This window comes from Pezoporus flaviventris, unplaced genomic scaffold, assembly GCF_033815535.1.
Source record: "Pezoporus flaviventris isolate CSIRO_AGI_PZ_B2104156 unplaced genomic scaffold, CSIRO_AGI_Pfla_v1 ptg000078l, whole genome shotgun sequence".
Classification (NCBI taxonomy): Eukaryota; Metazoa; Chordata; class Aves; order Psittaciformes; family Psittacidae; genus Pezoporus; species Pezoporus flaviventris.
Window position 1 is genome coordinate 12,409,115 of NW_026892626.1, and position 14,131 is coordinate 12,423,245.

Here is a 14,131-nt window from a genome sequence, read left to right on the forward strand (position 1 = left end):
TAACATGTATTACGTGGTGACAAAATGTATAACTTGTGTCCTTTGCAACTTTTGCACATACTACACCATAACATAAATGGACTTCTCTTTCCTTTTGAAATGTGTGAAATATCAACACCTTTTTTGCTTTCTCTTGGATTCAATTATGTAAATAATGAATTTTGCAACTGTAAGAGAATTTTTGAGAGTAGATGTTATTGCCAAGTATAATTGAATGGAAGTAGGTACCTAAATTCATCCTCAAAAAATAGGATTTGGCCTTGAGATGCTTCCAACAACTTGTTGAAAATAACCATGTGTGAAAATGAACCAGAGCATGAAAGCGGGGCTGAGGCAGGATTGTGTTCTGTATGTGATCTGGACAAAGCATGCCATTCTTTTTCTGTTTAGGCTATGTTCCCGTTTAGGTGTCCTGCTAAACATGTACCTGATGAAGATGAGTACTTGTTATTGTTGAGGGAACTTTTCATCACCAGGGGAGAAATTCTGGAAATATCAGTGGGCACTGTATGTGATCTCGTAACAGGGATACGTGTATTCGTGGACTATGGATGAACCTTATCTGTAGAAATGCAGAGAACCTTGCTTTCTGAGTTCTGTTTGATTGATTGGCTTTTGTAATTTAGTTGTTTCACCCTGTGTGTCATGCCTGGTGTGATTCATAAGTAACTAAACCTGCATAATCCAAGTTACCTCTACTAAAATGACTGTACTTGTGGGTAAGAGTTTCCGCAACAGCCCATACCTTCAAATTTGTATAATATAAGTTGATGCATCAAATAAAGTGAATGAATATGGAAGTTTTCTCCATATTAAGAGGAAGCTGTCAAGCAAATAGGTACAATGTTTCATTTGTTTGAGCTGATACAATAGGGCTAGAAATCTTCTTGATGAAAGTAATTCCTTCCTGCTAAATTTTCACTGGTATTTGAAGTCTTTCCTCCCCTAAGAATGGAAGCATCTGCATCATGAAAGGATTAGGATTGCTAAATAAAGTACTTAAATGGTTTCAGATATCAGTTAAATCAAGCTTTTAAAACAATCTAATATGTACATATCCCTCATGAAGAGATGGTAAATTAGTCCATGACTGGCAGAGTTACAAATGGAGCGTGAATTTGCACTGCTGTAATTACTTTTTTTTTTTAATATCAGATAGTATGTGATTAAATACCCATGAGAAAATTAAATTTATGTGATGAATGGGTGTGGGCTGAAGGTTAAGCTATTGTGAGAGCTGATACTGAGATGATTGTAGGGAAATAATACTTCGTGTAATTTACTTTGTTTCAAGAGATTTCACTGTGTCAGTTTGGACTGCCTTTTTTCCCCCTCTCCCCCAAACAGTTACCTTAGTTGGTTGATTAACAATGAATACAACTGTTATCTGCCAAGTGGTAGCTTACAGAATACTTCATTGGTTTTATTGTACTGCAGGTAATGAAATTCCATTAACGTTTGTGGGCCTTTTCAGGTTGTTGAAGTTTTAATAAAATATCTCCTGCCTTTAGTAGGTTTGAGACTACTGCCATCTTCTGTTTGGTCGTCTTATTAATTTGAGGGTAGGAGATGTCAGTGAAAAACCATGCTAAACTTAAGTAACTTCTCAAAGCCAAGGTCTTTGCAGAGTATCTTAAAACAACACCTTCAGGAGCACATAGATAGTATTTCTGTACATTTGAGTTAAATGAAGACAGGCTGAGAGAGTTGGAGTTGTTCAGCCTAGAGAAGAGAATGCTCCAGGGAGACCTTAGAGCAGCTTCCAGTGCCTAAAGGGACTGACAAGAAATATGGAGAGGGGCTTTGGACAAGGGCAGGTAGTAATCAGACAAGAGGGAATGGCTTTAAAAGGTGAGGCATTGAAGCAGGTTGCTCAGAGAGGTTGTGGCTGCCCCATCCCTGGCAGTGTTCAAGGTCAGGTTGGACGGGGCTTGGAGCAACCTGGTCTAGTGGAAGGTGTCACTGCCTGTGGCAGGAGGTTGGAACTGGATGAGCTTTAAGGTGCCTTCCAACCCAAACCATTCCCTGGTTCTGTAATTCGTTCTATGAGACAAGTTTCTGTCAAGAAGTCAGGGCACGAGCAGGGAATTTATACTAGTTAAGTTCTGTTAAAAGTTTTTGTTTAAAGTCAGTATTTATACTTTATTCTTGTATTTAGTAGACTGCATATATATTTACTTGTGCTTTTCTATGATGAGAGTTGGTGCAACATATAGGTGCAAACCTATGTGCTAGAATTAAATTCTAACCTGTTGTCCTATATAGATGTGTGTGGGAAAAAGGGTGGAGATGAAGAGAAAGTGTAGATTCAAGTAAACTCTCTCCTTTGGTGTGTTTTTAGTTGGTTTGGCTTGTTTCTTCTTAAAAGCAGAACACTGCTATTTGAAGAATAATTTGTGAAGCATTTTCAGTTCAAAATAGAGGATTAGGGAATTTTCATCTGAATGCTATCAAGGACTAGTAGTATCAAGGACTAGTTAAACTCACTGACTGTTTTGCTATTTTGTTGATGATTAGGTTAGTTATAGGTCTTTTAAACAGCTAATAGATAGGTCACTAAGCCAGCATAAATAATTTCATCTTTACTTAGTCGTTTAAAGGTGGCATCATTCATAGAGACCTTTCTCTAACAGTGAAATTGGCCATTGTATCATCTTTTATACTTATATTGTTTAATGTTTTCTAGGCAGCACAACAGATAATTGAACTTCAGGAAGCAGCCCAAATAAATGCAGGATTGCAACCGACTAATCTGGGGAGGACCAACAGCTTACATGATATGAAGACTGTTGTAAAGACTTGGAGGAACAGGTTACCTATTGTGTCAGATGATTTATCCCACTGGAGCAGCATTTTCATGTGGAGACAGCATCATTACCAGGGTAAAACTGCCTGGTCCAGCATGCATTCATCATGTAATTTTCCAGACAACACATTGTTTGAAATAAGTTCGTTATTTTTTTTTTTTTTTCATTTGTTATTTAAACATACAGGAATGTTGTTTTTTTCCAAGTATTTGTTTTTATTCAATTTCCATTTAAGTGTTTCATTACCTGAAGTCATAATTTCATATGTATTGCTGTATATATGATTTCATTTATAATGATAGACATCTCATGTTTTATTTCTAGCCATTGTAACTGCATATGAAAACAGTTCTCAGCATGATCCTAGTTCCAATAATGCTATGTTGGGGGTTCACGCTTCTGCATCGGCTATTATCCAGTATGGAAAGATAGCTCGAAAACAAGGGCTGGTCAACGTAGCTCTGGATATACTGAGTCGCATTCACACCATTCCAACTGTGCCCATTGTGGACTGCTTTCAGAAGATTCGCCAGCAAGTTAAATGTTATCTTCAGCTGGCTGGAGTCATGGGCAAAAATGAATGTATGCAGGTATGGTAGCTCTATCTCTGAAGTTGTTGTTGGGACCTGGAGGATTACAAGGGCCATCAGATACATAGATTTAAATAAACTGCCTGTATACAGAAGAGGGTCTGAACTTCATTGGCCGTGTTAAACCCCTGTATGGAGTGTTATACTGTTAAGTAATGCTGTTAGTCTAAACTAGTCATTATCCTCTTTAAACAGAATGCTGTGACTATATTAAAAATTAGCTGCATAAAAGTAAAGTGGAAATACGTTTTTTGAAATCTTACAAGATAGATAAATGGAAAAGACTTTGAAAAATATGTTATTTGCAATAGGAAGAAACTTCACTGTTGCAAGACTAACTGGAGCTCTAAGTCAGTTTTGAGTGTCTGCCTCATGAGCGATGGAGGCTGGCAACCTGAAGTGAAATGGAATGTGTTAAAAGGAAAGGAAAAAATGTGACTGTAGCCAAATCCCACTGACATGATTACAAGGTCAGCAAGCTGGGACCTTATAAGTATAATGTAATATAGCATAATATATATAATAATATAACGTAAAAAAAGAACAAGATGGAAAATATAACCCATCACCTCATGAATGTTGTCTATAGCATCTAATAGTTTTGTAGAGGCCAGTGGAAACTTAAGATTGTTGCCAGTCCAGATTTTTTAAAATGAAAATTAAATACTAGAAACTCATGCTATTTAAATTTCAAGAGAATGTTTTGGCTCTTGTTTTATGGCACTTTCATCTTAATGAAACCTCTCATTTTAGAAGGCTTTTTTCACTAAGGCTTATATATTTAACAGGGTCTCGAAGTTATTGAATCAACCAATCTGAAGTATTTCACCAAGGAGATGACTGCTGAGTTTTATGCATTGAAGGGAATGTTCTTGGCACAAATCAACAAGTAAGTGTGTTGGCTGGAAGAGGCACTAGCACACATCAGAGAAAAATGCAGCTGAAGTATTTCAACACAATATTTGAGCAGGAAACTTGTTCCATATGTTTATACGAGCCTAAAAATTTGTCACAACTGTATAAGAAAGTAAACGTTTAGGTGAGAGTTCATTGCAGCTTGAAGATGCAATGGCTGCTCATACTTCTAAGTGTTGTAGGAAAGAACTAGTTAGAGCAAACATTGCACTAGTTATTTTTTAAAAGTTTTCTATTTCAAGGGGTGAGAAGGGAAGAGGCAGGGAGAACAGGCTTGTCCAGAGCTTTGCAGCGTAAGATGCGTGCTTTAAATACTTTCCCTCTCTGGTTATGTGAGTACTTAGCAAACTGATGTCTAACTGATGTCTTAGTGTAGTTGACAAAGGAGGTTGCTTTAATTATGTTTTTAATGTAAATATGATATATAAAACCAAGGAAAAAAAATCAGTCTATAAGCTTGCAGCTACTCAAACAAAATTAGCTTACCTCTTTGTTTCTGTCACTTCTCTTTCATTGTCATTGTATATATTCCTTCAATAGCTGCAACTGGTTAAGGCATAGGAAAATGTGTGGTGGCATAGTTTGAAGTGTTTAGACAAATCTGGTGTGCGAAGCAATATGGCAGTACCACACTCATTTCAGATAATTGAATTGAAAAGACTAATGTGGTGTGCTTTGGAGACATCTTGCATTGCAGCAATTAAACACTGAGGTGCAAGCCTTGCTTTCACCCATCTACTTCTGTAATACTTTTGCTTTGTGCTGTCAGGCATTTTATTCGTTGAAGAACATCTCTCTTTAATTCAGTAAACAGGTATTTCAGCAATCAAATTTTATTTGATGATGCCAAAAAAACCTTTCAGATTTCAACAACTTTTAGTATGCATGGTATATAATTGCAATAGTGCTACATGTTGTGTATGGGTGGAATAATTCCTTTGCCACTACAATTGTGGACACTTACAGAATGAAATCCATCATGTTTTAAGCTGTACACTGCAACCTCCCACAGCATTTCAAGTCAGGAAACAATGAATATCTTCTTCTGTGGCTACAAGAGAGAATTTTAAATAGGCAGAATGCAGTTACTTTGATGGAAAGTGTAGTGGGCTTTTCTTATGGCCATAAGCATGCTTAGTTCCAGTTGAGGTGAAAGAGAAGAAAGTGTGACCCACCTCCTCCTCATCTTTTAATTTTTTTTTAATTCATGCAGATAAAGTAGAAGGCGGTTAAACTGTCTCTATTTGTGCTTTCAGGATAGAATGGATAAAGGTTTCTGTTTAAAACATGGTTCTGATGTACTAACAGTTTCTTAACCTTATCCAAAAGCATACAGGCATTTTTAGCACTGTGGTTGAGGTCAGGAATTTAGGAAGGTTACAGTTAGGACCAATGGCAGCATTGAAGCTGAGAATGCGTGACAACTGATTACGTGTGTGTCAACTCAAGTGGAAGTTAAAGGTCACCTTTGCTCTTGCGTCTCCCTGCGCTGTCCATTTGCTGAGCAAGGTGATAGAAACCATTTTTAAAAAGTCAGCTCAGGTGTCAAGAATGATGAATTGGAGAGAAGGAGAAAAGAAAACCTACCGAAAAGTCCCCTTTTTGTAAAGGGGAGGTAGTGATACAAAGTCATCTATCAGGCTGCTGCTGAGGCAGTTCACTTCAGAACCTCCATCTAGGGTACAGAAAGCCTCTGAAAGCCAGTAACAATATAAAATAGAAAATAATAGAAACTTCAACAAAGTTGCTTTCCTTTTTATGGTTTTGCCTCAATAGCTCGTCTTTTTAATTTATCACTATAATCCTCCAAGCTAATATTTTCATATAAAAAATATATTCCAGTTAATTTCTAAAAATCAGTCAGACAAGCATTATATTACTTTTGTATGGTTTATTTCAATGCTCATTCTGTAAGGCAGAAATGAAGCACTTTCTAGTAATAATGGATCTTGGAATGCTTTAAAAGGTTCTTCATTTCAGTAGTGTGTGTGGTAGTATTCTCATCCTTTAGTGTTACGCCTGAAAAGTTACATGGATTTAAGGGCTGTTTATGTATTGGGATGAATTGTGCCAAATCTTGGACTAGGAACACTTGAGGAAACCTGGAGAAGACTTCAGAAGTATCAAACAAATAATCTTTTTATTACCAAGAACCACATGATTAACCTTCATATTTCTTCACTTTTCCTGATGAAAAATAAAATCCTAAAGGCGAGGGGATGTGGAACTGACTTTTTCCAGATCATGTTGATTTGTAAATCCTTTCATGGCTTTGGTGGGAGAATGGTTAAGGAAGATGAAAAGAATGGTAATGCAACATCTTCCAATCTTGCTTTTTCCTACTCCTTGTTTGCTCAGCAGAGAAGCACTTTTTCTTTTTATACATTTGCTTCTGCTCTTCTTGTGTTATCATTCGTTCTTCTTTCTCACAATATCATTGCTTGGGTTGCAGTTGTAATGCACTGAAGTTTTTTAGGTTTTTTTCAGGGAATATCTAGAGATCTTAAATACTTGTAATGTGTTTCCGTTATGAAGCATTTACTTTTATAGGTGCTGAACTTTAAGAAAAGCCAAGACAAAAATGTCAAAAGGGACCTTACTAGAGAACCTAATGTAAAAATATCATTAAGAAAGTAATTGAGTACCCTAGCAGAAACCTGAGTCGTATCTAATTTAGTAACCTTTTGTTAGTATAAAACTAATACTCTTTCTTGTCATTATGCAGGTCTGAAGAAGCAAACAAAGCTTTTTCTGCAGCTGTGCAAATGCATGATGTGCTCGTGAAAGCATGGGCAATGTGGGGTGATTACCTGGAGAATATCTTTGTGAAAGAACGTCAGCTTCACCTGGGTGTCTCTGCTATTACTTGCTACCTGCATGCCTGTCGTCATCAGAATGAGAGCAAATCAAGAAAGTACTTAGCAAAGGTAAGATCTAGATGCTCAAAAAAAGAATTGGAACTGCACCCCTTCAAAAAAGGCTGGGATAATGTTCACTGCCCAGATTTGTGCAATTAAAGAAGTACTAGTTACTAGTAGAAGGCTTTAATTTAGGAAGAAAATCTGCATATGGTTGCTCTTGGGTCACTGCATGTAACTCATCTTGGGTTCTTCTACTTCACTGGGGTATCTGGGTTTTTATTTAGGTAGGGAATGTTTTGTGGGAGAAAGGGGACAAATTACATCCAGCATTTGTTCTATATAATGTGGTGAAATACTTACAGAATCATAGAATCATAGGATAGTTAGGGTTGGAAAGGACCTTAAGATCATCCAGTTCCAAGCCCCCTGCCATGGGCAGGGACATCTCACACTAAACCATGTCCCCCAAGTCTCTCTCCAACCTGGCCTTGAACACCGCCAGGGTTGGAGCATTCACAACCTCCCTGGGCAACCCATTCCAGTGCCTCACCACCCTCGCAAGAACTTCCTCTTTATAGCCAATGTAAACTTCCCCTGTTTAAGTTTTAACCCGTTACCCCTTGTCCTTTCACTACAGTCCCTAATGAAGAGTCCCTCCCCAGCATCCTTATAGGCCCCCTTCAGATACTGGAAGGCTGCTGTGAGGTCTCTATGCAGCTTCTCTTCTCCAGGCTGAAGAGCCCCAGCTTTCTCAGCCTGTCTTCATATGGGAGGTGCTCCAACCCCCTGATTATCCTCATTCTTACTTGCAGAAAGGCATCCTTTGGCCCTTTAAAAACTACCATAGTTTTATTTCTGTTTATCATTACTATAGATAATTCATATTAACTTTTACCTCAGTATTGAAAATTATTCCAAATAAGCCTTTTCTGTCTCGTAATACAACAAAATTTCAGCCAAAACAAGCTCAGTTTAGGGATATTTAAACTCTCTCATGAAGAAAATGTAAGAAATGGTAACAGACTGTGGGAGACCATCTGTTTTGAACAGGAAACAAATGCAGAAAATATTTTTCTTTTTAGATTAAAGGTAGGCTCAATACCACTCTGGAGTTTATTGTTCTCCCTTTCTGGTGGCACAACTGTTAGTGATTTTTAGTCAGTGCTTAATATATTTTCATTTAAATTAAACTGTAGAAAAATTATTCTTGGGGTGGACATTAAAATAATTAAAAACACCCAAAGAAATGCTCATGTTCTTGCATTTAAGCTAATTTATTTGAATAGCATATTTTAGGTTCTATAAACATGCCTCATTTTCTACCCACCGGCAAAGCAAAACCCAAACAATCTGTGGAATGCAGTCATGCTCTTTTGTTATTTTCTGTCTTGTTTCTTAGCAAGTAGTACACTTAGGTTTAGGGATAATGGATGTAAAAATTTCATCCTTTAAATATTATTTCCAAGAGAAAAAAAACTATTAGTGAAATATCTGTGGGGTTTTGTGCAACATAATAATTGCTGTGTCTTGATTTTTAAGTGCTGAGATGTCCTCTTGAAATTCTCTTTTAGGTTCTTTGGCTGCTGAGTTTTGATGATGATAAGAACACCTTAGCAGATGCAGTAGATAAGTACTGTATCGGTGTCCCACCCATTCAGTGGTTGGCCTGGATTCCACAGCTGCTGACATGCCTGGTTGGCTCAGAGGGCAAACTCCTTCTGAACCTCATTAGTCAGGTACAAAAGATAATAATGATTTTTTTTTATTGTCTGTAATACCTGTTTTCAAGATGACATGCACATGTTTTTCAAAGCAAAATAAGAAAATACCTGGCCTTAAAAATGCGTTAGTGTGCAACTCTTGATGAGTGGAAAAATGGTAATTTCTGTCTGTATGTAGAATATTTTAAATTATGAAGTGTTACTTAATGAAATTAAATCCAGTTAAATTTTGTGCCATATGTGCATGAGACATTATAGCTTTCCCTCTGGAATCATGTTTACTGCAGCTTTGTGATGAACATTATAGAACACATTAAGAAATATGTAGTTAAGTGCTTGTAACGTAGGAGTAGTGATAAAGAATTGTTAGCTTTTAGTAACTAAAACGCAAACTATTTCATTAGTGCTTTGGTTTTTACTAGCGTTGACTTTGAGAAAACAAGGCTTTGTCACCCTCAGGAATCATTACCTTTGTAAAGGGCTTTGTAAATTTCCACTTAAGTTTAGCATGACAAACGATTAGACAAATAAGGGTAAGGTTTAGGGAGTTAGATGAAGAAACTGACTTCCTGGATGTGTACCTTTGAACTGACAGATGTGAGTTTTGATTAATCTTGCTTTGGAATTTCAAGATTTTACTGCCTATTGCTGTCTGCTCTGAGGCAGAATCTAAGAGTAGAACATAGACCGGTATCTCAGTGTAAAGCTAGTTTAAGCGTGTCTGTAGGCTAAAGGAGAAGAAGTGACATCTTTCTGTTGGTGTGCTTTTAGATGGTGTTTTGTTATTGCCTACTGTGAACAGGGTTCAAACATCGTGTTTTCAGGAATGTTAACTGTTCATGGTCTAACTTCAGCTCTGTTTTAGTTTGTGTGCAACCTGGAAGCATTTTGGTGTTCATTCATTACTGTACAGGTGAACATAGGAAGCTCTTACAATAGCCTGTGCCCCAGGCCACTTCTATGTGCAATGCTCTAGTGTTCCTTGAAAACTGGCAAAGGGCAACTGTTGTGCTGAGTTTCTCATAGTAGTAGTGTTGCTGATTTTTGAGGTACGGACTTGATGATCCATGTGGCTGTCTTCCAGCTCAGGGTAGTCTATGAATCTGTGATAGCCAACTTCTTTTACACTATCCCTTATCTTTCTTCTTTCAAAGCTCCGAGAATGTCAGTTTTTGTAGAGAGAGAACATGTCCATGTATGCTTGTATGTGCATTGATACACAAATCTAGATAAATTTGTTTGTCCATCTGTATACATACGTTTCCTTCCCTTTCCCTACATTAAATGAAAATGAAACTTTGAAAGGACCATGCATCCAAACAGTTTAAGAAAGCACAGTAGCTAAGGCAGAATCTCTGATGCGTATGGTTTCTATTATCTGACACCAATACTGTGCTCAGCTGTCCTCTGAAGCTGACAGAAGAAACTTATTTCAGTGAGTTGTAGACACTCTTTATTTGTTGACATGGGTACAAAAGTTCTTAGAAGTGAGTGCCTACTCACAAGTCTAACTGTAGTTGGAGTTCATAAATATCACAGATGTTTTTGTTTATCTTGCCTTTAAACTTAACGTCCATAGAGGGAATATAAAGTAAAAAGTACAAAATTTTACGGGTTACTGACTTAAAATTATTAGTTTGAAAACGTACTAGAACCTAAACCTCACTTCAGACAATTTATTCTTGAATTGCATCATGAAGAATATGTGTCAGGATAGCAATCTGCCGTAAATATCATATTACTGAGCAGTTAAATGCCATTGCAAAATTTCTACCACTTACCATACGCACTTGGATGGAGAAAGAATCCATGACTTAGTAAAATTGTGGCTGGAAAAGCCTCTAGTCATGTCTTAAGATGTGCTCTATCGTGGGTGGTACTTTCAGTTACTAGATAACTGAGAGCTACATATTTTAAAGGGGATGCTGAATGTTAGGATCTCTCTAGGTTTTGCTGTGGGTTTTGTTTGGCTTTTGTGTTTATTTTTTTTTTAATGGAAGCCACAAAATCTTTTATTTTTGGGTGAAATTGGTATACCATTACGTTAAGTGCCATAATTAGGTGGAGTAAAGTTGCTCTCTAATGGGCCTTCTTATCAAGTGTCACAGGGCCTGCTGGGAATTGTGGCCTAATTTAAAGACTAACTGCTGTCATCGTGTCTGGTTTTCTTCCATTATGTACATAAGATCTTTGAGCTGGCCCAGCTGGTGCTCTGTCTGTTTCCAGGTTTATTAGGCAATATGATCTGGAAGCCCTGATAAGGTAATGCCTTAACAGTGTGCATAGGGAGTTATTGTTTCATCCTTTTTAGGTTTCTGTTACTGAAACCTAAAGATTTCCTAGTTTTCCCTAAGCTGTTTTTTAAACCAAGGAGCTGATAGTTATGAATTTCACTCATTTACAGAGTGAATCTGTATGTGTTGAGCTGATTTATAATCGGTTTTCCTTAACTGAGAAATATGTATATGTGTATCTCCAAATAGGTGGGAAGAGTCTATCCCCAAGCTGTCTACTTCCCTATCAGAACCCTCTATTTGACCTTGAAGATAGAACAACGAGAACGCTACAAAAGCGGTGAGCTTGATAATGTTTGGGCTCTTTGTAACTTACTGGTTTGAGTTTCACCTGATTTTACTTGGAAAACGGGTACTCTAGAAAATATACCAATTTAGCAAGTCTAAGGAAAAAAGTTCTTGATAAACTTTCCTTGCATTTGTTTCTGTAAAATTAAATCTGCATTTAGGCTTAGTTGTCTTGAATTTTCTTGGCTAAAATATCACCAAGAAGAAGAGTTTCATCTCCTTGGTTCTCATATTACCTTACTTCCTGAGTATCACGTGTTCTTTACTGGATTTTTATCTTTAGGAATTGGTGGACAGGTAGAAAATTCTTGGATTGAAAGGCATCATAGTTTTCTGGTACATTCTAGGCTAATGTTGATTACAAGCATGAGCCATGCAACATTTAGCTCCTTTTCAAATGATTCAAGCTTTTAGAAATAATGGAACAAAAGATGAGTTCATGTAACTCAAGTGAGATAAACTGCTTTCTTTGAGTAATCTATACTTCGTGTCTCCATAATAACTTTTTACAGTGAATCTTCAAGTTAAATGACCATTTAAGTTTACATGAAATAAAATCAGTTTAGGCTTTGAAGGAATGTCTGGGAGTGGGGAGAACGGAAGCAACTTGCACAATTATGTACATGAGTAAGATCCTTCTTTTTTTTTTTCCAAAACCAAGTCCTATTTAGAATTGTTATGTCAAATGATTGCACAGAATTTAATTGTTCTTTTGTCCCATAAGATTTCCTGGGAATCCCAGGAGAGGAAAAAAGGCGAGGAAGGGGAGGAAAAAAACATGGTTTAAATTATTTGATTGGATATGAAACAGCATTAGTTACTTCAAGAGCACGACTTGGTAGTGTAAAAGCTGAGGCTACATCTCGTGTGTGTTTCTGAAGAGAGTTTGTATTGCTCTAGCTTTAGGAAGTATGTTCTATTGAATAGCATTTGGAGTAGAGTTTTCTTTGTAAGAAGCAGATTTTCTTGATTTTGGTAGGTAATACATGTTTAATACTTCATGCAAATGTAAAGCAAATTTCTCAAACAGTTTATTTTGTTTCATGCAGGCATGTATCAAATTTAGGAAAGATAATTTTTTTTTCTTAATTTTCCACTTTCCAGATTCTGGGCAACAGCAGCCAAGTTCAGTTGGAAATCAGTCCCACTCTGCCTCAGATCCTGGGCCAATCAGAGCCACTGCACCGATGTGGCGATGCAGCAGAATTATGCACATGCAGCGAGAATTACATCCAACACTTTTGTCTTCTCTGGAAGGCATTGTAGATCAGATGGTCTGGTTCAGAGAGAATTGGCACGAAGAGGTATTTGATTTTAATACACCTTCATATGTATGCAACATCTAAGGAAAAGTTAACTACAAAACAGTTAACCTAGAATTAGTTTTAAACATTAAAACATACCTATTTGTTTTGATTAGTAAACTGGTGTATTTGTAAAACTGATTGTTCTGATGAGAGTTTTAAGGAGATTGGTTATTTCTGGAAGCAATACAGAGGTTTCCCTAAACCACATTTGATGAATGCCTCTAGGATTCAACCTGTTACTTGTACTAACTGAAAATTTATATTCTTAAACTAAGTTTCATGATTACCAGTTTCTGTCTTGTTCTGGTGTCTGTGGCAGGTGGTGATTATTGTCTGAATTTTGAATTATATCAGGGAGCAGATGGAGGAGCCACTCTGCTTTCAGTATTGGCTTCTCAAAGTGTCAGGCTACTCTGTTCTGTCTACCTAGCACAGTGTTTATTTGAAAAATAGCACATAATTTTCTAATATATCACAAACTATGAAATCTGAAACTCGGCTGCTGTTGTAAGAGAGGTGTACTTTGTGATGCAGCATTTCCACTGGTCAGTGTGTTTGCAGTGCTGATAAGAATCAGCTTTGTCATTCTGACTGACCCTCTGGTGCAGTCTAAAAATGGAGTTTTAAGTAAATGTTTCTGAGAGGATAACTTTTACTGTATAAAATGCAGTGTCAAATCAGAAGGCCTAATATTCCTGACTATTTTGTCTTTCTTTTTTAATACTTAGGTTCTTAGACAACTGCAGCAGGGCTTGGCAAAGTGCTATTCAGTTGCCTTTGAGAAGAGTGGAGCCGTTTCAGATGCCAAAATCACTCCTCATACACTAAATTTTGTCAAGAAGTTAGTCAGCACCTTTGGAGTAGGTCTTGAGAATGTCTCGAATGTGTCCACCATGTTTTCTAGTGCAGCCTCAGAGTCATTAGCTAGGAGAGCACAGGCAACAGCTCAAGATCCCGTGTTCCAGAAGTTAAAAGGACAATTTACAACAGGTAAATGTTTAAATTGTTTTATTAAATGTTACTTTTAATTCCCAGAGAAATTCCACTCCTCCCTCTTTCCCCAGAGTTCAACTGTGAAGGCATTCTGCTTTTTTGTTTTTCCAGTATTTTTCCTGAGAGAGAGCATAGAATAGAGCATCTTTCTGTCATTCACCAAACCCAGAACTGTAGTCAAATCACATATGTGTTTAAACGTAAATCAGATCACTGTAATATTTTTGCCATTTACATAGACCTGCCTGCTACACATAAGGGACAGTAATGATTTCTATTTTACAGTGATGCCAGAACTTAATGACATTTTCACCCCAGAACTCCAAACTGACAATATTATGCGACCTCTTACAAA

At 37.1% G+C, this 14,131-nt stretch overlaps 1 protein-coding gene across 4 annotated transcripts in view; it reads left to right on the top strand.

Moving 5' to 3' along the window:
- Positions 1-14,131, top strand: part of TRRAP (transformation/transcription domain associated protein) — a 99,747-nt gene that overhangs the window by 68,022 nt on the left and 17,594 nt on the right. For 2 of the 4 annotated variants that reach the window (XM_061473166.1, XM_061473167.1), the window contains exons 59-66: positions 2,687-2,915; positions 3,132-3,397; positions 4,186-4,286; positions 7,038-7,239; positions 8,745-8,909; positions 11,378-11,468; positions 12,581-12,780; positions 13,512-13,773. In XM_061473166.1, the coding sequence (XP_061329150.1) occupies positions 2,687-2,915; positions 3,132-3,397; positions 4,186-4,286; positions 7,038-7,239; positions 8,745-8,909; positions 11,378-11,468; positions 12,581-12,780; positions 13,512-13,773 (1,516 nt within the window). The remainder of the gene's footprint in view (positions 1-2,686; positions 2,916-3,131; positions 3,398-4,185; positions 4,287-7,037; positions 7,240-8,744; positions 8,910-11,377; positions 11,469-12,580; positions 12,781-13,511; positions 13,774-14,131) is intronic. The other 2 variants (XM_061473168.1, XM_061473169.1) reach the window with 1 other exon arrangement.